This window comes from Hippoglossus hippoglossus, chromosome 3, assembly GCF_009819705.1.
Source record: "Hippoglossus hippoglossus isolate fHipHip1 chromosome 3, fHipHip1.pri, whole genome shotgun sequence".
Lineage (NCBI taxonomy): Eukaryota > Metazoa > Chordata > Actinopteri > Pleuronectiformes > Pleuronectidae > Hippoglossus > Hippoglossus hippoglossus.
This window is the reverse complement of record NC_047153.1, coordinates 25,521,936-25,544,822: the sequence shown is the minus strand read 5'-3', so window position 1 is coordinate 25,544,822 and position 22,887 is coordinate 25,521,936. Positions and strand designations below refer to the sequence as shown.

Below are 22,887 nucleotides of genomic sequence, written 5' to 3'. Positions count from 1 at the left end.
AAACTTTCAGAATAATACAGAATACATAGTGGCTTTTTCTTTTTCAACTGTCTCCAATTCAAAGAATCTCGTGATAGGTTGATTTTCTTGTATCGTGAACACTGTTGATAATATAAAAATTTGGTCAGCAAATTCCTTGTTCCTAAATGATCTTTACCCCGTACCAGTGTTTTGTTTGTGAAACCAGGTCAAAGGTTTTCTACCAGTTTGTCAAGTTTTATTTTGAAAAAAAAATAACACCGGAAGTGCCACTTTATCAGTTGGTCAGACAAGGCTTATTATTATGTAATCAAGGAAGTTTGCTTTTGAATCCACTATGTGATTATTACATTGTATATTTGCCTATATATTACTAAGTAAATAAAGTAATCTTGTCTCAGTTTATTACTTTTTGAATCTTACAATGTGTAGTGCAATATACAGTAATGCTAAAATGTGTGATTGTACATTGTTTTATCTGTTAAATTTACATTGTACATTTTGTTTATTTTATGTTTCTAGTTAAATATATACACACAATTTTTCTTCTACATCATCTTCCAATAAGTAAGGCACAAATAAGCAATGAGGAACTGCAGTGCATTGATTCTCATGTTTAAAGACATTTAAAAAAAACACACGTTAGTTTGCAATGGATTCTTGTTTATTATGATTTTATTATTATTATAGACAAGTTGTAGAATTCTTTCACAAGACAGAAGTGGCAGAAGGCTACATTACTGGGTATTGTCCTCACACACAGTTCCTCACAGGTGTACGTCATTGGGCTCTGGTGATCTGAAGGATTTGCATTGAGCCACAGTCTGTAACCAGTCATACAAACAGAGGGAGGGCGGCTGACAAAGCTGTGAGAGTAACACCCCACCTACAAGCCTGAATACCTGGAGTTCCTGAGACAGAGTGGCTGCGAGAGATGAGAGTGAAGCTAAGTAAAGAGAACTTCTGCCCAGACAGATGATGACAACATGTTACTCAGGATGTGTTTTTCCCTCTCCATTGGTTCACGTTTTGGGTTTTGACAGATTTCAAAAGGCCTCTCAATTTATCAATGCTGACAAAAATATGATATTAAAAACACAAAATATGATTTTTTAAGTTGGGGTTCTAAAGAAAATGTTTAAAAATAGAGCAATAATTTAGACATTTCCAAATCCAGCAGCTGCTTTTACAATTTAAATAGTTGTATTTAGAAGGACTCCAACAGATGACATGTTATCTGATGACAAACCTGCCTGACAAGGAGGAGTTATTATGTGACAGGTTTCTGTTGGTGACTTCCATTCTTGTACAAACCACTTCTGGACAGTGAGCGTACTCCTGATATGGTCGTTAGAGAGGAGGGGAGAAACTGCACCAGTCGTTCCTCTCAGAACATAATAAAGATTCAACTTTCTTTTCACCTCCACATCCTTTCAGATGCATTGTAACAATATTGACATGTAAAAGGAATACAGAAACAAAACCACCATCCAGTCACAGCCATATCCCTAATAACCCGGACACCCACAGGAGATTAAAAAAAAACAAAAGAGACGGAAAGGGTAGGAAAGCCCTTTTCAACTATTATCCTCATCCTCCATGTTCTCAGTAGCTGCGTCCAAACATGGTGTAGTACTTGGCAGGCTTGTTGCAGTTGATGCACACTTGACCAGGCTGCAGCGTCTTCAGGGGAGAGAAGGGAATACAGAGGCTCTTGGCTCCCATGGATGGAGCTCCAGGCTCCAGGTCCTGGTCCCTGATGGAACAAGAGCAAAAAACAAGTTAAAACTAAGGGCTACGTTGTAGCACTGAATGGGCCCGAGCACACGCAACTCGGGACCTGTTGCGGTTGGTGGAGAGAGCGATCGGCGACCGGGCACACGGCTCCGCGTTGCATGTGTTTTGCACACTGCGGGAAGGATAAACGCTTCACTTCCTGCGTCTGTCACGCGACGTCGATCCTTGTCTACTAATTGCGCATTACGGTCCACGCAATCAATTGCAGATCACACGGTGAGAATTACATGTAAATCAAATGATAGTTGTAAAACAAAGCTGAGATGTTGTGATGACACTCATCTCAATTTGAAGTTGATCAGATGAAAGCCCTGGGACAAGTTCGTCAAAGTAAAAATGTGAAAAATGGCCAAAATGGCCACTAAAGTCAAAATGGCGGGCTTCCTGTTGCTTTTTTCCCCATTGCACCTCTGACCTTTTTTGTTTGTCTGGTCATGATACACCTGGGCTACGATTTTTGTGAAGATCGGTGAAAGCTAACTGAGGGGCTTTTCCTTAGATGGTGCTGTTGAGCCATTTTTCCACGCCCATTTCAAATTACTCAAGAATACAATTACTTTTTGGGGTTTTGAATTCCCTGCAAACTTTGGTAACAATTTGAGCGTCTAGGCCCTGAAAAAGCCCCAAAAGGGAAATACAAATCCTTCGAAATACAATAGGGCCTCCCACCGGAGGTGCTCGGGCCCTAATGATCGAAATTAGTACTCAGAGCAAAAAAGCCTGACTGAAAATACGGAATGACTGCAGCACATAAAAGCAGTGTGTTGTTTTTAACCCCTTCAGCAACTGCATTTAAAAAAGGTTCAGTGTGTAAGATTCAGGCGACCGGGATCTTATTGGCAGAAATTGAATATAAAATAATCCTAGCGATGTTCTCACCCTTGTGTAATCATATAAATTGTAGGAATTGTGGTTCTTTACCCTAAAATGGGCCCTATGTATTGAAATACTTTATATTCTCTACGGAGGCCGCCATGATTTTTTTACAGTTTCCAAACTGGACAAACTAAACACCTTTTGAGTTTTTATGACAACTGAAGGCGACCACAGGTTCTCTTTCATGAAGGGGAGGGTGAGCTGAGAGGTATTCAGCTGCAACATGACACTTCATGACAGTCAGTGAGACATTGGACATACTTGGTAGTGGTTTTCTTGATGGAATCCTCACAATCGATTTCTCCACAGAATGGGATCTGCACAATCTATGAAAACAAGACAAACGACAACATCATATATTTACTCTGGTGAGGACGGATATTTGAAATGTATCACACACACAGAGAGGGTTATGTTACTCACCTTGCCCTGGTCCAACTCTTTCTGGAACTCCTCCATCGAGTGTGCAGCCACCATGTGACTCTTCATGTCATCTGAAGCTCTGACAAACACACACACACACACACTTTTCAATCAATTTTCTTGTATAAACAGCTTTGTCATTCTCTGTTATCTTTGGCTATCTGTCTGTGTACATACTCTCTAACATAATGTATCCCCAGCTGGCTGGTAACAGGAAGGTTATAAACACTCAGCTACACCAACTGCATTAGAGCAGTTTTCTTTTTGCCTTAATCATAGCTTAATGTAATCATGATCACAGCAGTCCTGTAGCGATGAAATATCAGCCGAGGGAGCACAAATGTCTTTTATTCCAAAAAACCCCAGTGTAGAAGTCTGATTGACATGAGAATGATTGTGAGTTTGGATGCCAAAGCCTCTGAATCACTTTTTTTGTTTCAAATTGAAGCCTGATGTATTGAAATTCTTTCTGTGGGATTAAGAGCATGTTTAGACAGGTTTCTCTGCTGCTTTTCCAGTCAGACTCAAGTAACATCTTTTCAATGAATCTTCTTTGTAACCAGTTCAGTGTCTGACCCTGGTGCGTAGTGCTGTGTCCTACTTTTTGAACAGGCAGGTCTGGATGTCCTCCAACATGGCTGCCAGCTTCGTCTCTGCCTCTGCCTCTGGAATCGTCACTTTTGCACCAGAGTCTCTCCTCACTGCAATGCACTGACGCTGCTGCATGTCTTTAGGGCCAACCTCCAGACGAATAGGAACTCCCTGGATGACACACAAAGACAACAGCGTTAGAGGATTGTGTAGCCATTTCTTCCACCTTGTTTCAGACTGTAAGTCTGCAGGGTAAACTCTTAGTAAACTATGTTAAATATCATAGAAATATTCATTCAATTCAAAGTTATTAATGACCTTGAGTTCCCAGTGGTTGAACTTCCATCCTGGGGAGTAGTTATCGCGGATGTCAGACTTCACCCTGATGCCAGCGTCCAGCAGCCTGCTCAGGTATTTGGAGCACTGGGCCAACAGCACCTCCTTCTCTGCCTCTGGTAGAGAGGCAGTGATTCCACATGGGATTATGACAACCTGGGAAAGAATGGACACATTTTAGAAATGTAACATATGCTATATTTTGTCTGTACGTACCAGTTTTCACCATAGGTTAGGGGTTTACTTTCGCAGGGGTTTGTTGTTCAACTATTCTTTTAGTTCATATAAAAATATGAGAATAGGTTCAAAAAAGGAACTGTGAGTGATTCTACCTGCAGGCAGGCGACCCTGGGGGGCAGTACAAGTCCCATGTTGTCTCCATGGACCATGGTGAGGACACCGATGGTTCTGGTTGTGATCCCCCAGGAGTTCTGGAAAGCAAACTGCTTCTCACCCGGCCTCTTCGGATCCTCAAAAATGATCTCAAACATCTTGGAGAAGTTCTGGCCAAGGTGGTGAGATGTAGCACCCTGAGGAAGTGACAAATTAACAAGATTACTTTGTGTCTTAAAAACACCAGTGTCTGAGTGCATGTGGATTACATGTGGAAAAAAGGAGATTTACAAATCAAACATTTTGTCCTGCTGGCATCAGTGCAAGTGGATGAGAGGAATCAGTGAATTAATCCAGTTCTCCAGTGTACCTGAATGGCTCGCCCACTGGCAGAGATGAAGGCCTCAACAGTCGTGGTGTAATCTCCTCCTGCAAACTTCTCCTTCTCCGTCTTCCTCCCCTTCACCACAGGGATCGCCATCAGCTCTTCATACACCCTGGCGTACAGATCCAGGATCTGAAGCACCTATTTACACACACAAGCCAAAAGAAAAACTACCTTTAGTACTGTAAAAATACAGCATGTAGTTTATTACAACATTTCTATCACAGCCTCTCAGCACTGATACATCCAGATCAGGGTTCCAGGGATCTATTACCTCCTCAGCAGCCTCCTCTTGGGTGGCAAATGCTGAATGTCCCTCCTGCCACAGGAACTCTCTTGTCCTCAGGAAAGGCTGAGGGTGTTTGAACTCCCATCTCTACAGGGAGGAAGAGCAGGAAAAGAGAGATAACACGTCAGCAACTGCAAATGCCTGTAATTATTCAAATAATAACGTAAGATATATGTGTAATGTGCATTTAAATGGTGTAGATTTGATTAAAAGGGGACACTGACCACAACATTACACCACTGGTTGAGTTTGATTGGCAGGTCTCTGTGGGACTGGACCCATTTAGCGTATGCCGGATACATCGCTGAGAGAGAGACAGAGAGGTTTATACCAAACATGACAGAGCAACAAGACCTCACCGACAGCTTCATTTAATACAATGTAAATGTTTTACATCAGTGTGTGTGTATCAGCATAGTTATATACAGTAGTGTCCACTAAAGACGTGTGGTTCAGACCTGTCTCACTGGTGGGTCTGACAGCAATGGGCTCTGCCAGCTCAGTTTTTCCTGAACGGGTTACCCAGGCAACCTGACAAAGATCACAAAATATCCATTAATAGATTGTTAACATTGTGTGGTGCAAAAGTATTGTTGTGCTAAATTCAATATTTTTTTTTTCACACTTTCTGTCGTGCTCCAATTACTATTCTACCCAATTTCTTGGGTCCTGTTTACCTCAGCAGCAAAGTCTGCGATGTGGGACTTTTCCTTCTCGAGTGCGGCCTGAGAAACGAACATGGGGAAGTAGCAGTTCTCCACACCAAGTTTCTTAATTTCCCGGTCAAAGAACTCTTTAATCGACTCCCAGATGGAGTAGGCCCAGGGCCGCAGCACGTAGCAGCCGCTGACATCATAATACTCGATCATCTCTGCTTTCGTAATGACCTGAAGGGGGACAGTAACATAATATTGGATAATTCATTATTATGATATGATCATCATTGTCATCTAGACGTATAAAATTAGACGTGTGTTTATTCGACTCACCTGAGAGTACCAGTCGGCCAGGTTCTCCTCTTTCTTAGCCTCCAAGCCCAATCTGACAAGAGGATGACAAATGAGTTATTGTGAAGCGAATGCAAAAATTAAGGTAATATATATATATATATATAAAGTTGATGCCTTGTTAGATGATCTACTCAACAGCTACTGCACAGAGATCTGCAGGTTCAATGATCCAGTGCAACAACTGACACAGCGACTCCCAATCTAACCAGCCATGCACAGCCAGCAAACCAGTTTCCTGCTCCTAACTGACAAAACACTGAGACCGAGCTGCACCATGACTGCAAAGTGACAATCCCCAATTATTATCATGGTTTTAATTTTAATCTGAGGAACAAGTTATTTTTTGTACTTTTTGCATCTTAGATTAAAAAAATCTTCTTCACCTTCAGATGGTCGTCAAATAAAAAAATTCTGGTGAGCATATGAGTCAAAATAAACAAGAGTTTACAGCCATGCTGACAGCTCAGTGAGGAATTGATAATGCCAACATGTTAATGCTAAGAAGCAGGCAATGTTTAGTGTGTTTACAATCTAATTTAGCATGCTATCAATGCTAATATTAGCCAATTGGTAATTAAATCTGAATAAAGCAGAGACTGATGAGAATTTCCATGGTTTGTAGTGGATCATAAACCAAAGTACAATGTTGAGCTGCTGGTGGCACTAAGGCAGAAGTCAGCTGATAATTAGGATTCATCCTCTGGTCACCATGGATATCCCTACCAACAATCATAACAACACATCCCATAATACTTTAGACATTTCACAAGAGGACAAAAAAGTAAACCTCCTGTGGTTGACGGAGAAAATCAGGACTCAGCAAAGTCAATGGGAATCATCCTCTGGGGATCATAAATGTTTGTACAAAGCCATCTCAGTGTTGAGATTTGAGTCTGGACCAACGAGGAGGGCTGACAGACAGACATCCCCAGAGTCATGCAGCACGTCTCAAGGCAAAGCACACACTAATCAAGCATATGAAAACCACACCAACTAATTAGACTCACCATATCCAATACAAAACTTTCTTCAGTCATTAAGCTGTGCTCACAGATGATCCATCTTCAGTATCCAAGTGGAATAGTGTACTACATTTGAATTAAATCTGCCCCACCTTCATGCCACTGTCCCCCCAGTATTTCTGTTAACGCTAAAATCTTTGTTTTGTAAAGTTCAAAGCTAATTTATCCTGTGGTGCGATTACATACAAAGTCAATGCAAAGACACAAAAAGCCATAGATTTGCATCAGGTGACAGTCGGCATGAGATTTTGAGATTCTCCTGACTTCACTGAGAATCAGAAATGGAGGACAAACTTGCCCCTACTTTGCAGAGATGGAACATAAAGGCTTGGAGAGAAGTCTGAAACATTAAGAGTACCAGGCAAGTTCTAAAAATATGAATCTGTTACTTGATTCCAGCTTCCATCGGTTGTGTTTCATTAGGATCCAAATTAGCACAAGCATTGGCTAACTTCCAAAGCTAAGTCATTGCCCAGTTAATCCAACAACTGTCAAGTCACTGTGCATGTGCTAGTCACAAAAGTCAAGAACTTGTTTAATTTGAACACACTATAAGAAAACAGTTCGGTAGGAATATTTTGTATTGGCTCAGAGATTCTGAGTCTACAGGTCAATTTCAGACAATGACAGAAATAAAGGCGCATATTCATGCTTTTTTTTTTTGCCGAATGTGCAATATGAAGAGGAATATATCCATCAGTCTGCACAGCGAGGGTAACCACAGTGAAGAGTGTGAACAGGTTTAGAAATCATAATGAAAGGTCTGCATAGAGAGACTGAAAGAAAGGGTTTAAAGTAGAAAAGTTGATTTCAGATGCAAAAAGTAAAACAATACTTTGTTCCTCAATATTTGACAATGGTCTTTGTATTTATTGTCAGAAGGATGACAGTTATTAACAACATCTTTAAGTTTGGCTGAAAACAATTTCCGGATCTACATCTTGACCGCTCTTTCACTTCTATCCAGTCTCTCACCGTGTTTGTTTCTTGGATCCTTGACCATCTCCTGCTCCTCCAGCTCCTCCTGCAGACTCTTTGCCTTGACCGGCCTTGTCTCCTTTACCCTTCTTTCCACCTCCAGCTCCTCCTCCCTGCTTCTCAGACTTGTTCTCCTTCTCCTTGCGGTTTTTGTCCTCTCCTCCAGGACCTCCAGCAGCAGCCACTGGTTTGTAGTCCTCTCCCGTAAGAGTCTTGTACTTGTTCTTCAGGTCCAGAAGACCCTTCACAGCTTCATCTACCTGATCCTGAAACAGAAGTACAAATTATTTTTTTTTTAACTCTCCACTTGATGCTGTTTTTTAGTCCAGCCTGTGATTGGTTCCTTACCTTGGGGGCCTTCTCAGACTTCAACTTTCTCACCAGCTCCCCCTGTTGGGACACCTGTGAGAACAGCTCCTGGGACTGTGGACAAGAACTGGACTTGGTGGAGGAGGAGCTGGTCTGGGCAGGAGTAGCTGGGGCTCCTGGTTTGTAATCCTTTCCAGTCTGCTGTTTGTACTCTGCCTTTAGAGCCAACAGCTGCTTAACTGCAGCATCTACCTGATCCTGGGGAACAGTCAGCATGAAGAGAGCCATGTTGTCAAAGGTGCAGTGAACAAATGCACGACTATTCAACAATGTAGAAAGTCTCAAAGCAGGGGAAACAGTGTGGACCCACCTTGGGAGCTTTTTCAGTTTTCAGTTTCCTGACCACTTCTCCCTGTTCAGCAACCTTCTCGTGGAGGCCGGTGGCAGCAGGGGCAGGGCTGGGGCTGTTCTGGACTGGAGCAGGGGTTTTCTGGACTGGAGCAGGGGTTTTCTGAACTGGAGCAGGGGTTTTCTGAACTGGAGCGGCCCCCGGCTTGTAGTCCTGACCTGTGAGCTGTTTGTACTCTGCCTTCAGGGCAAGCAGCTGCTTCACTGCTGAATCAACCTGGTCCTGGAGACAAGATGGATACAGTCACTCAGTTCGTACCAGATTTTATATTTCTGAAATGGTTTAACACTGTTGTAACAGCACCTGTCCACAATTAACATCAGGAAGATATGTTAATATTCCTTTAAAATGTGAATTCAAACGTCTTGATACAAACAATTTGTATAAACATCATAAGCTGTTACACCTACATTCATTTTCATCATGATTGACCAGTCTTAACTTTTTATCATCGTTGGTGTTGAATCAGGCAATATTTTAGAAAAGCTCAGACTAAAGTTTGATTCCCTTACAGCAGTTATTGTTTTCTTCCACAAATTAGGTATTTACGGGGCATTTTTTGTTTTTTATGTTGTAAGTTTACCTATTCAAAACACCTTGTCCAACACTCAGTCACATCTCAAAAATCTATGTCGCAGTTTTCCACAATTCAAGATGATGTCTTGAAACATCTCGTTAGACCGACCAATGTTCCAAAACGCAAAGTTTAGGTACTTTTATAAAAGCAACAAATTCATAGTTTTTTAGAAAGTGAAAGAGAACGTTGGAAATACATTTTTCAAATGTTTGTTTCCAATTCTGCAACATTTCTCAGAAATCATCCTGACCCCTTAATGTTTTCCACCACACTGCATAATCCAGTAGTGGACAAATCTGTTATTGGGGTCTCAGAAAACCAAAAGGTGATAACTGATATTCACAAATATAATTTGGGCATAAATAAGCAACATTTTCTACTGTCTGCCATGCTGCATTTGGATACCTTGGGGGCTTTCTCAGACTTCAGTTTCCTCACGACCTCCCCCTGCTGTGAAACACGCTCATAAAGACCTGAAGAAGAGTTGGTCACAGGGGAAGGAGCAGGGGGAGCGGCGGCAGTGGGCGGGGCCATCCCTGGTCTGTAATCCTGACCAGTCATCTTTTTAAACTCCGCCTTTAGAGCGAGGAGTTGCTTCACCGCTACGTCAACCTGGTCCTAGTACCATCAACAAACCAGCTTATTGTTGCAGGTAGTTAAAGATAAATTTCACTGGCATGCAAATTGTATGGGACATGAGAATTGACTGGTCAAACGCGTGCAGACACGAACAATGACTGGACAGATCACGCAGTTTGAATGGACAAATGAAAAATGACTGCACAAATCACTCGAAATCCACAAAGGGACAAATGACTTGGCACATGGGGGATGATTGGACAACCAGATGTGGGCGGGAAGAGCGAGTGGACATGCAAATGGGAACACAAACGATTATTGGACGATGGTTTGTGGACATGATTAGTGACTGGACAAACGCGAACGTACCTTGGGTGCCTGCTCTGCCTTCAGTTTCCTGACCAGCTCACCCTGCTGGGTCACTCGGGTGAATGGACAGGAGGTGGGGTCTGATGAAGATGTGGGTGGTGTTGGAGCTGAGGTGGGAGGGGCCATACCTGGCTTGTAGTCCATACCTGTCTGCTCTTTAAACTGAGCCTGCAAAAAAAAAAAAAAGAAAAAAAAAAAGGAAGAGAAAGAGAGAGAGAAAGAGAGAAAGAGAGAGAGAGAGAGAGAGAGAGAGAGAGAGAGAGAGAGAGAGAGAGAGAGAGAGAGAGAGAGAGAGAGAGAGAGAGAGAGAAGTGGATATGAATGGCAAATCATTTGAATTATTAACAGTAAGTGTCGTGACTTGCTGTTTATTTTTCTTTTAGTAACAGCTGATTTACCTTGAGAGAGAGCAGCTGCTGAACGGCCTTGTCCACATCAGTTTTAGGGGCTTTGGCAGTCTTTAGCTGGCGGACAGCTTCACCTTGAGCTACAATGCTGGAGAGCAGGTCACCGGCTGAGGCTGAGGCAGGTGCTGGGGCAGACTTAGGGGCAGGTGCTGGGGCAGACTTAGAAGCAGCCTTGGTGGGGGTGGCGGGCTAAGACGAGGAGGTAAGACAGATTTACAGATGGAGCTAGAAATGAAAATCTGAGAATCACAGAAAATAACTGCAGCTTCATCTAACTGTATTTTACTCCTGTCTTTCCATTTGGGCTCACTACAGTTTAGATTTGTCACTCCCATAACTGGTAAATGCTAAGAAACTAAAGATCAAAGTGCACTACTGTGTAAACACTTTGAGTGCTTCTGTTGGGTCATTACCTCCTTCAATGAGGGTTATGTTTTCACCCCTGTCCGTTGGTTTGTAACCAAGATTACGGACAAAACCTTTGGACCAAAGATCTTTTATTAGTCACTGACCATTGTTATACATTTTCTTGAAAGGCACTCACTGTTTTGCTGGAGGTCTGGCTCTTGCCTTTGTCCTTGGATCCAGCAGTCGGCATCTCCTTGGTGTGACCATCAGGAATGTAGAGCAGGACACAGGGGCTCTCCTTACAGCTGTTAGGGCTACAGATGTTAACCACAGTTAGACGCAGACAGGAGGACAATGAAAACACTAAGACAGGGGAAATGTCCTCTATGAAGAGGGGTGGTTCAGGCACACAAACACTTCACCTGACTGGCTCATAGGGCTGGTCGCAGATGTAAAAGCCTCGTCTCTGGAGCTGGATGATGTCACCTTTCTTCAGGTTCTTCAGACAGGGATCTCCAAGCATCTTCTCTTCCAACTGAAAGAGTGAAAAATAAAAATGATATATACAACCAAAGCAAATGAGACACGTCAGATGAGGTTGGGTGCACACACTGCAGGACAGACCTTGCTGTTTTTATTAATGTATTCTTTGAAGTCGTCCTCTTTGGTGATGACAGCTTTGGTGATGAGAGGCAGGTAGTTGATGCAGATGGTGGGCAGAAGCGGGGCGCTGCTTGTTTCAGCCAGCCATGTGATCTTTGTTGTCTTCTTGTAGTCCTTGTTGTCCAGGTTCAGGCGAGCCTCCATGGACACAACTTTACCGTCAGCCGCTCTGAGTGGTGAGAAGGGGGGGTGGGGGAACATGAATGGGTGAAAAAGCAGATCTTTACTTTAACCTGACATCATGTGATTCCTAACAACTAGATGGATTTGCTGAGAAAAGATTACACATACTTGTTGATCTTGGTGATGATGAGGTTGCCCCAGTTGATGAAGGTGACCATCTCCCCCTCTGAGAAAGTCTCAGCATCTGCTCCTTCGATCAGAACTCGGGGTCCGTACCAAACCTCCTTCATGCCCACCTCTATGTTCTGGATGGGCCCACAAATCAAAGTATCACCAAAAATGTTTTTTTCCCCCCACACCCTCCTGGGGCTCACTGGTTTTAATTAAATGCAGTGCATGGACCTCAAAATCAACTTGCAGAGACTATGCTCAGCAGAGCAGATTCATTACAATGAAAGACACTGGTTTTAGAATTAGAGTGTGTTAAAATCACAAAGTGACCAGAGAATGGATTAAAGCTCTGACCACAGAGTACATAGCATAGCATTCATAAGCTATGATGTTTGGAAACATGAATACAAAAACCTGATGCCTCATAATTTGATATAATATAATATTGAAACCAACACCTCTTTATGGTTTAAATTGGCCTAAAAAGGTTTGTGACCACCCTTGCATCACTTCAAACTAATCTTCGCCATGGAAATTACAAACACCATTTTATATAATAATGCAAAACACTGGTACATTTCTTTAAAGCTATGGTTGGTAATCATGGCAGAGCTGTTTAGACCAGGCTACATTTAGAAAAAAACAACCGATATATCCCATCCCCTTCCATCAGTCCCCTCATCAAAGCTACGCCCCCAAAACACATGACTGACAACTGCTAGAAGACGTATTTTCCGTGAATCGCTCACTAACTTCTATCGTCCCTGCTTCAGCGGAGTATGTCTCTACGGCTTGTGAAGATTCCGGTGAGAGCCCATGCACGCAAGCTGGTTACCGACAGACCAATCATTTCATATGGTCAGAATTAAATGTTGGTCGTGTTAATTACAGTCCTGCAAGGGCCACAGACACCTTGTTTTTTTGTTTTTTTCAGATGACTTTATTTATTGATGGCTATTGGTACATGAAGAGGGTTTCAACAAATAAGATAAAGTGTTCAGAAACAGCTCAGCTAATTTAAATAAACCAATCTACTTTCACTAAGCATTGAAAGATAAATCAAAAATTAACCATGAGAGGAATCGCGATAGACCACTAACCTTTGGGTGTTTGACCACTTCCTTCATCTCCTCCTTTGCCTCTGAGATAGAAACAGGAACCACATAGGAGGTGGACAGAGCTGTGTATCTGGGGGCTACTGGATCAATCACCTAACACAAACACACACGTACAGACAGAAACAGACACAAAACAGGTCAGAAGAAGAAGACAGCAGCTTTATGAAATCTCCAAAAACGAAATGCTGTGTAATGAAAGGACCAAGCAGAAAATGATGCAGCTTCGGTCAAAGCATAAAAATACCCTGATCTGCTCAATGCCAAACAGAGGAAGTCAGAGTCTGGACAAAACGATGAGTGGCGAAAGAAAAGTTGGTTTCATGAGTGGATCATGTCTGTTTGCAGGTCGTTAAGCTGCTTGTTAAGCCGCCATCCTCTGTCACTATGTTACCAGCCAGTGTGAGTGTGAAAGAGCCTGAATCCCAGTTTAATGATTTGCAGAATAGATCAAATAATCATCATAGCAGTAGGGGCATCACTGTGGTGAAGAATAGATGGTGGATGCTCCTAAATAATGATCTGACAGCATCAAATTTAAAATATACAAATCGGAGGTTATACATTAGTCATATTTCATTTCTTACATCAAATGTTGTAAAATGATCTCTTGTTAGCAAACAGTTGGTCGAGAAGGATTTTGGCAGTAACCAGGCAGAATGACAAAACCCTGAATCTCTCTGAGGAGTGAATTTGACCTCATGATTAAAGGCGGTTTGTGATAGTAGTGGTTTAGGAAATAAGGCATGATGCATTTCTAAAATATCACATAAATATTAAAGATGTTAAAGTGGATTTAGAAATATTAAAGGAAACTTCTCAATGAAAAAGCTGCAATGGATTCTATGGATGAAAAGAAGGGGAGAGACGGAGGGGACAGCATGATGGGGGGAGGATTTTGCACTGTATATGGATGAGCTAGTGTGTGTTTGGAGTAAAAAAAAAAAAGTTAATTTAAGATTTAACTCTCCATTTGGAAAATCCCACGATAAAGTCCAACCATCGCACTTGTGGGTTTTAAATTGGCCCAAAATCACAGAAAGACATAAAGAGCTTCACTGTCCTTTTTAGTAAGATAATATGGTTTCACTGAATGTTCAAATTCACATTCTTCTCTATTATTAAACTGTTGCTGTGAAAAGAGTTGTACAGGCAAATGGCATTTCCTATTACATCAAGCTAACATGATGTCCAGTGTTAACCAAGCTAAAACCTTTTAAAAGAACCCATTGCTACCTACGAGGCCTTTGGGGCACAGGCCAAGAGGCCCAAGGGTTCAGAGGGCCCCTCGGGCAAAGCCTCTGTATGAAGTATCTGTTAATATTTCAGGCTTTATAGTCAGAGTTGAGTTGAAATACTGCAAAGACAGGTAGATGAGTAAAACTGCACAATCGCAAAGAGACAAATAACATCTAAGTGAACACATTCTTTACAGATGGGCAGAAAGAAAATAGATGAACAGATTAACAAGTTCATTGAGTTGATACATTTTTAAATAAATAAATGGTCAATTGACGTTTTTGCTAAAAATGGAACTTGTCTATTATCACTGAGTCACTGAGTCTCCAAACAGCCAACAATTATTTTAAACATTAGACAAGATAATGAATATCCCTTGTACACTTGAAGGTCTTCGGTACAAGTTTGATGATAAGTTGTCAACCATCAGCAGATGTTAAGGACACAACCAACAGTTATAACTACTATTAACATTTACACAAAAAAAAAATCTAAGACTTTAACCTTTTTCCGTAAAGGTCTGAGAAAGTTCTGTACTTTTTTGAGACTTTTGATCTGCAGATACTGCACAGTTCTGCACCTGGGAGCTAGTTGAGGTTCAAGCTCACATCTGACCACTACACAACTCTTGTTGTTGCTCTTCCGCGCCTTCTCTTTGTTCGTTAACAGGTTAAACTGAAATTTTTGGGCACAACTTTGTATCTACTACCCCATCATCTGCTTGGCTGGTAAAATAGTGAAGGCTGCAGGTGGATTTTCAGAGAAACTAGCCCATGATGAAAACGGAGAGCACGTGGGTGAAAATGAGGAAGACGAGGAGGAGGAGGAGTACCTTCAGACAGCTAATTGGCAGCTTGGAAACAGAAGAGTGAGATGCTGTTCAATGTCAGATATAAGGAGGGAGGAAGAGAGAGGATAAAGGTAGAGACACATTTACACAGAATGGACTGTTTACATAGTTTCCCCTCATCACTACAACTTCCTGGTTTTGTTTCTCTTGAACTCTCTTCACTTGGCCTCGACTCAGATTTACTTTTCTTTTTTGCCTTGGGTTGAAATCCTCTTTAGGTTAAAACAACACAAACCAATTCTCTTCGAGGCTTGTCAATCACTGACTCATTATTGATCTATCCACTAAACTAAATCCACAAAATAATAATGGGTTTTACGGGCCTGTGTTTACTGAATTCAGTATTACCTAAAATTTTGGACCATCCAAAATCAACATCTACTGTCAAAGTATCACTGTAAATGTTAAGTTGACGTGAAAGAACTGTGGGAACCTGAAACTGTCTGAAGAAGGCAGGGAGGAGCGGGTTATCTGAAACATGCATATGAATCCCTTTGTAAAAACAGAAATAGCTAGTAGTTATAAAACCTCCACCACAACCTAAACGTTGTCATTATCACCACATCATGGAGAGTCCTGGGAGTCATTGTTCAGCCCCACCATTTTGAACTCAAGAAAGACTAGTGTCGGCCATGAGGAGTATAAAATCTGCTTTTCTAACTAAGGTTTGGATCTCACTCATCAACGTCACACCTTCTATCTCTATCTCGGGGATGAAGCAGCAGGTGCCAGCGAGAACAAACCACATGGGAGAAAGTGACAGACAGATGAAAATGAGGAAATCAAAAGACAATACACAAACAACTGTGGGGCATGAAATGAAGTAGCTGGTTGGGTTTGTGAGGTTTTCAGTGTCACCGTGGGGACAATAAGCAGTAATGGTGGGATGATGAGGATCAGGGGAAGAGGTGGCAAATGAAAAGTGTTAAAACTGAATGAGAGCAGCAAAGCAGAAAGAAGCCGTGCCAGCAGTGAATCCACGGGCAAATACGTGTACCTCTGTCAATCACTTGCCCGAGCACAAGTGTTCAGCAGGCCCCGCAGCACATTCATGCATCAAATTATATTCTGATCCATTTGGAGTTTATCAAATATCTGTTGTGGCAAAAGCCAAGCCATTCACTTGTTGACGGGAGGTGGTCACTTTTATCAATATCACGCTTGTGTCTTTCTAACTATTAAACTGCATATTGGTATCAATGTTGTCTATAATTTCCATTGTTTGATGTACAGCATCACATTGATTATTAAAACAAGGAAAAATGTACCTTCTTATTGAAAGCCCAGATCTTGTCCCACTCCATGTTCACCACTGATCTTGATCCTCCCTGGAAAGACAATAAAAGGAAAATCAATTTGTTTGAATTTCTTGTTCATTACATAATCATCACATTTTGGATTATAATGTTGACATTGTGCTGTCCTGTTAAAAAAATTCTACATCTTAATATGCTCAGTTCCTCTAAAGGAGAGGAAATAATTTGAGAAATTAAAGAAGATAAATAAGAACAAGCTGTTATCAGGCTCAGATAATCCTGTTCAGCTAATTTGGCTTTTTGGAAGCAGTTTAAGATTTGAATTTGTTAATCCCGGATGAAGTTATCATGCCCTCAGTCTTTGAATTCAGAGGCAGGGAGTTGAAACCATGATAAAGTATTTATATAATTTGCTAAGAGCTGATCATCAGTCAAATATATATATTTTTGATCACAGTATCAAAAAATTTGGACTGTTTATTTGTTTTGTTATATACATTATTTGCATTAAAGATCCACAACAAAGATAAGGGATAGAGGGGAAAAAAATGTTTTTCCCCCCATTTAAGAAAATTAGGGTTCCATCTTTGTAATAAACATCTCCTGCCTTCTCTAACTATGGCTGACAGATGTACCTGGGCTGCTATGAACTGTTTCAGACCCTCCACAGTCATTCCTCTCCTCAGGACTCCTCTGACAGTGGGGAAGCGAGGGTCGTCCCTGGAGAATGAGGTGAGAATGAGTCAAAAGCGTACATTAGGGTAGAGAGGAAGAGAAGGAAAAATGAGGAAATAAATAAAACTACCATCCATCGACGTATCCCTGATCGACGAACCAGGTGAGCTTTCTCTTCGACAGCACTGTGTTATTGAGGTTGAGTCTGGCATACTCCCAAATGTAGGGTTTTCTGATCCGCAAGGCATTGATTATCCAGTAGAACTGATCGTCACGGTCGTGGTACTCAGTGGTCCTAAGAGCATGGGTCACACCCTCCAAGCTGTCCACGATGGGGCAGGCAAAGTCGTATGTTGGGTAGACGCTGCAAGAAAAGAGATGGTTAGTTTCAACAACTGATATCAGTAAATATTTGAATACTCAAAACAGTAGATGCAAATATCCCAGATGATTTGTTTTTATAAATCTTTAAAAAGACATAAAAAGGTAAAGTACTTGTAGGTGTTTCCAGTGCGGGGGTGGCTAGCCGTCTTGCAGCGGTACAGGGTGGGGTCTCTCAGGCAGCCGTTGTTGGACTTCATGTCAATCTTGGCCCTCATGCAGCAAGTCTGACCACTCTTTGTTCCAGCTTTCATCTCAGACCACATCTTCATGTTCTGCTCCACCGCTGCAGAAGATAGAGAGAAGTTGCACATTGTAGCTTCAGCAAGTTTGCATATTGTAGCTTCAGTGTTCACTGTGATTGACAGGCGTACTGTTATTTCTGCAGTCGGACTCAGTGCGCTGCTCCCTCTCCAGCTTCATCTGCTCAGGGGGGGTGTTGTCGATGTAGGCCTTGCCATCAGAAAGCATCTGTTCACCAAATTGCATTATGATGGGGAAATGGTCGCTGGTGTAGGTGAACTGGTCGGGTTGAATCTGGAGCATGGCAACATCTTCCAGGATCACCTGAGGAGAAGCAACGACATGTGGAAATAAGAACAATAACTCTTTTCATTTCTAACAGGTGGTTCGGAAATAACATAAATAATTCACAATTTAACCATTTATATTTTCCCATTTACCCTGAGACATTTGCAGTGGTGGGAGCAAATACATTTAACCTCATTACAGTACAGATACATGAAAAATGTACTTCGGTTGATTTATTTTCAGGTACACTTTCACTTTTAATCCACTACATATTAACAGCAAATATCTGTACTTTCTACTCCACTACATTTTTACAATGCACTGTGTTAGATGTTCACATAATTTTGTTTTCTATAAGTAATTAATAACGAAAGGGGGATTGAGCCACTGATCCAATCAGAGCAGACAGGAAACATTAGACGTTCTACTAGAGCTAAGCGTAACTAAAGAAACCCCTTAAGTTGATTCAGAAGAGGCAAATGCCGAGACTCAGCCATGATGATGTAGTAGACTGGAGTACTGAACTATGCACGTACTTTTACTTTCAAATCTTAAAGTATATAATGAGTAAGTACATATTTGCTTTTACTCTGGTAGATAAGTGGATGTGATACTTTTACTTGAGTACATTTTTGTCTATTTATATGTGCTTAAGTAAAATGTTTAAGTACTTCCTTCACCACTGGAAATTGGAAGTCTCACCTTCTCAAAGTCCTCCTTTTCCTTTTCGGGGTTGGTGTCATCAAAGCGCATGATGAGCTTGCCTTTGAATGTGAGCTGGTAGTGCTGGTTGAGCAGAGCAGCCTTGGCATGGCCAATGTGCAGGTATCTAGAGAGACAGATAAATGTATCCGTTAACAAAGAGAGCAGGCTGCTACCGCACAGTGAGGGATCTAATGGTTGTAATCTGAGCATCCCCTAGATCAGATGCAGATTGAGCCTCACCCGCTGGCCTCAGGAGGGAATCGAACCACCACATTGCCCATCTCAGCTCCTGGCAATTCCACAAACTTTCCGACATCCTGCTTCTTTTCGCTCGACTGCAGAACACAGACAGTCAGGAATACAGGAAAGAAACATTTATCTTTAATATTTGAATCTTAAAATATGAATTAATTTCAATACTATCTACTGTTTCACTTTTCTTCTTGTTTGCTCAGTGTAAAGTTCCACGTCAACCTCACCAGACTAAATATCTGTTTACAGTTTCAGTTCAATAATTTTACATAACCAAACATTGTTTTCTCTTAAACTTATTAGTTAAAAAAGAAAATTCATGAAAATTCAACTTACATTGGATTTGGTCGTTGAAGCTTTCTTAGTGGTGTACTTGTTGTCCACTACAGTGAAGGGAACCTGTGAGCTCAGGAAGGAGAACCAGCGATTGACGTGGGAGAAGGATTTGCCCTGGCTTGGCCATTCCTCATGACCTGTGAAGAATCAGGCACAACCTGTAGCTGTGCATTTCACCCATTCACCTGCAGAAATTCCAAACTGAAACAGACAGAGAGTAAAAGAGGCAGAGGTCCAAACTGCCCCATCCTGGATGGTACTGACCTTTCAGGGCAGCCCAGACAGAGAGATCCGCCAAGGTGAGGGCATGTCCGACCAGGAAGGTGCGCAGAGAAAGGGCCAGATCCAGTTCACTCAGCGCCACCGTCAAACTGGGCTGGCCACACAGACAGCGAGCGCTGAACTCCAACCAGTGGTCAACCTGCAGATCATAATCAGAAATAAGAAGCAAGAACCACCAAATGTTGCAATAAATCTCAATTATACACAACCATACACACCTCAGTCTGCTCCATCATGTTGGCTCCGTAGAGGCCAAGAGCAGGAGCCACCCGGGCCAAGTACCGACTGATGGAGTTGGCATCATTGAACTGGATCGCACTGAGGAAGGAACAGTTAACAGATGATTCATCGGCATGCAAAACAATAAGTGATATACCTGCACAGCCTCTAACTCTATAAACTGAGACATTTGCTAAATATTCTCTCTTTTATTGAACCGTTATTAAAATATCTAAACAATTTCTTATTTAATTTCCCTTTAACAGAGGAAATTTAATTAATGAATAAATTAGATCCCATTGGGTGGACAAGGCAATGAAATATGTCCTCATCTGAAAACTATTCCATATCATAGATGTCTATTATCAGTAGATTTCCTGTCAAATGCTGATGTCCATCCCTCTATATTTTAACATACAATATACATATGTATTATTCCTCATATTCATACTCTTACATTATTTCTTGCACATATTTACCACATATGTCCCTGCCTGTACATTATATTTATTTTTATAAACCTGTACCTCTAACCAGATAATGCTTCTCCCTGTGCTGTACTTGTTTACTTCCATTTGTTTAGTGTTTAATTATCTCCATAACAACAACAAAAACACATATGTAGCTGTGCACCAAGTCCAATCTAGTTGTTGAAATACATTTAATCCAGATTTCCCAGATTGTATTGAATTTGTCTGAATCCAATCTGAAAGAGAAAGTCAACTTCTCCATCTTATATATGCTATGCATGGCATCTACCAAGCTGCCTTTGTCTTCAGCCATTATTTTGTACTTGTAATAAGCATTACCCTGACACTTGTCAGTCTTTTGTCTATTTTCCCCCAGTACATTGACTCAAACGTCAGTGGGAGATTTATCCTCCATATTTTCTCCATGCATTTCTTAATCTCCTGCTAGTAAAGGTTAATAGAGGGGCAATCCCAGAAAACATGGAAGTGATTCACTCAGTTTGCTCCAAATAATCTCCAACAATTTATATGTTTCTACATATTGTCATTTATTTACTTGTGTTTTTCTACACTGCCTGTTGATGATCAACTACATCTGTGAACTTTGATGTTAGAATTGTGTCACATACTCTGAGACTTGAAGGCGGTTGTCTTTGCCTTCCTCCACCGACACCTGGACACTGCCCTTCAGATGCTCGGCTGCCAGCAGCGCACCTGCAGGACACACGTGTTTGTTAGTGCGCGTATAGTGATTCTCAGTATGATCAGCTTCAACCAGCTTCAGTCAAGAGCAACTGGACATGCTTTGGATTCCAGAAGATTCTCTACTAGTCAAAAGGCTTCTTCACTTCAGAACAACAATTTACTGGATGACTGGCAATCTTCACATATGTAGCTGATTCAGGAACAAGTTGAACTGGTCCTGTGATCTAACATCCACACACACTCAAATGTTTTGTTTTACTCTGACGACCTGCAAAATGAATACATGCAAGTATTAAAGTATTCAGTTGATCAAGTTATTGTAGCTAATAGGATGACAGCTACATTGCTGCATCAGGTTTTTTCTGTAGACACAGAGTTTTAAATTAAATCTAGAAAAAGATTAGCAAACTACAACACTATCTACATTTTCAACAGATGATACAAACAGTACTTGACAGCAGCAGAAGTAAATGTGCACAACACAGGCACTCCCCCACCCAACACCACGTTTCAGGATGCTTGCATCAGCCTGCTGTTCTCACTGCCAACGCCCCGCGGCGCTGTTCATTCACTGTTAAAGCTAGTCATTCTATTAGCTCATATTGGTTTAAAGCCGTGTCCACACTTTATTGAACACAACTGTCACACTCATAAAACATGTACATGTATACCTACACTGTAGCAACATGTAACGTTGTATATGTGTAAACCTGAACTGAGCTAGCTACAGTAAGCTAACGTCAGCGTGTCAACTGCTTTCATGTGAAGTGTCCACAATCATTTTCAAGAAGACTTTTCACAGACAATGTCCCGGTGTTAAATGTCTCCAGTGGATAAAGTTGAGTAGAGTGGGGAAGTTTCTGTCATTATTAAAATTAAAGTGTTCACTTGTTGTTGTTTTGCGTGTGCCACGACGGCATGCTAGCGTTAGCTGGTTAGCTGTACACAGCGCTGCACACTATCAGGAGCCGCCGGCTGGGTGCGTTAGATAACCCAACCTGTATGAACCAATATGGACATACCGTCCAACCAGTTTCCTTTCATATATATAGGTCAAGTTACAGGCGTTGCTGTTTTACCAAAGAAACTACACAACTGCTTCGAAATCCATAGTGATATTTAAGTTTCCCGGACTCTAATATTAAATTCGGCTGGTCAATAGAGAACATTTAACAGACGCATGGGGAAATTAAACTGTTTCTTTGTTGTTTATTGTTGTTCTTGTTTTTCTCGCACCTTCCGAAGTAAACAAGTGACTGATCTCGTCTCACGTTCCCTAAAGCAGCACAGTTTAATGCACGCAAACAGACTTCAATTAGGAGCATTTCCCCACATAGTGTCAATCATTGAGCTGACTGACACGTAGCAGCCCCCAAATAGCTCACTGTCACCGGCTACCTGCGTGCACAACACACCGCTCCCCCTGGAGGATCTGCTGCGAGATCACCGCACCCAAACACTCACCTAGAGGCGGGTTGCTCGTGTTGATGGTGAGGTTCAACGCCATGATGTAAACTCCTTCTTCCACTCAGGTGGTGAAGCCTTGTCACTGTTTCAGAGACTGAAGTCTGCAGAAAGGAGGAGGAGGAAACTCTGCACACAACACACCACTGCAGGAAGAGACGGCAGCACGCTTCTGTGGTTTTTATGAAGGTTAACCAACAACTGCGATGTGTAACACTGCCACCAGGTGCACAGGAGCAGAACTGCACAGACAGATAGACAGATAGATAGACAGATAGATAGATAGATAGATAGATAGATAGATAGATAGATCACAAGAATAACACAACTACTTCTACTCTATTATAAATATGGATATTATTTCATCATGACAATTATAATAATAATTATATAATAAATTTAGAATTATATACATATATATATATATATTACT

The 22,887-nt window shown here is 41.6% G+C and overlaps 1 protein-coding gene across 9 annotated transcripts; it reads right to left on the bottom strand.

The window, feature by feature from the left end:
• Positions 1-625: 625 nt before the first annotated feature.
• eprs1 (glutamyl-prolyl-tRNA synthetase 1) lies at positions 626-22,613 on the bottom strand. 9 transcript variants are annotated; one of them, XM_034571589.1, is made up of 37 exons: positions 22,455-22,613; positions 20,915-20,999; positions 19,815-19,914; positions 19,579-19,735; positions 19,315-19,451; positions 18,967-19,061; positions 18,724-18,850; positions 17,865-18,057; positions 17,605-17,776; positions 17,240-17,473; positions 17,070-17,154; positions 16,447-16,506; positions 15,161-15,181; positions 13,075-13,185; positions 11,972-12,108; positions 11,642-11,849; positions 11,440-11,552; positions 11,214-11,331; positions 10,661-10,858; positions 10,263-10,430; positions 9,720-9,932; positions 8,866-8,959; positions 8,699-8,823; positions 8,368-8,586; positions 8,017-8,285; positions 5,999-6,050; positions 5,687-5,896; positions 5,468-5,540; positions 5,234-5,313; positions 4,995-5,096; positions 4,706-4,861; positions 4,335-4,532; positions 3,985-4,158; positions 3,677-3,837; positions 3,076-3,154; positions 2,914-2,978; positions 626-1,735 (listed from the first exon to the last, which is right to left on the bottom strand). In XM_034571589.1, exons 1-37 carry the CDS (start codon positions 22,495-22,497, stop codon positions 1,585-1,587), a joined length of 4,983 nt encoding a protein of 1,660 aa, XP_034427480.1. In that variant the 5' UTR covers positions 22,498-22,613; the 3' UTR covers positions 626-1,584. The 9 variants fall into 9 exon arrangements, 8 of the variants coding, with proteins under 8 accessions (XP_034427480.1, XP_034427463.1, XP_034427504.1 ...); XM_034571572.1 differs by having other exon boundaries at positions 8,699-8,959; XM_034571613.1 differs by lacking the exons at positions 8,699-8,823; positions 8,866-8,959.
• Between the last annotated feature and the right edge of the window lie 274 nt (positions 22,614-22,887).

Coding starts and splice junctions, on each gene's coding strand:
- eprs1 (XM_034571572.1), bottom strand. CDS start 22,497: ATGGCGTTGAACCTCACCATCAACACGAGCAACCCGCCTCTAG. Junction 18,058..18,723: donor AAAAGGAGGACTTTGAGAAG/GTGAGACTTCCA, acceptor GCTTCTCCTCAG/GTGATCCTGGAAGATGTTGC. Junction 11,850..11,971: donor ATCATCACCAAGATCAACAA/GTATGTGTAATC, acceptor CTCACCACTCAG/AGCGGCTGACGGTAAAGTTG.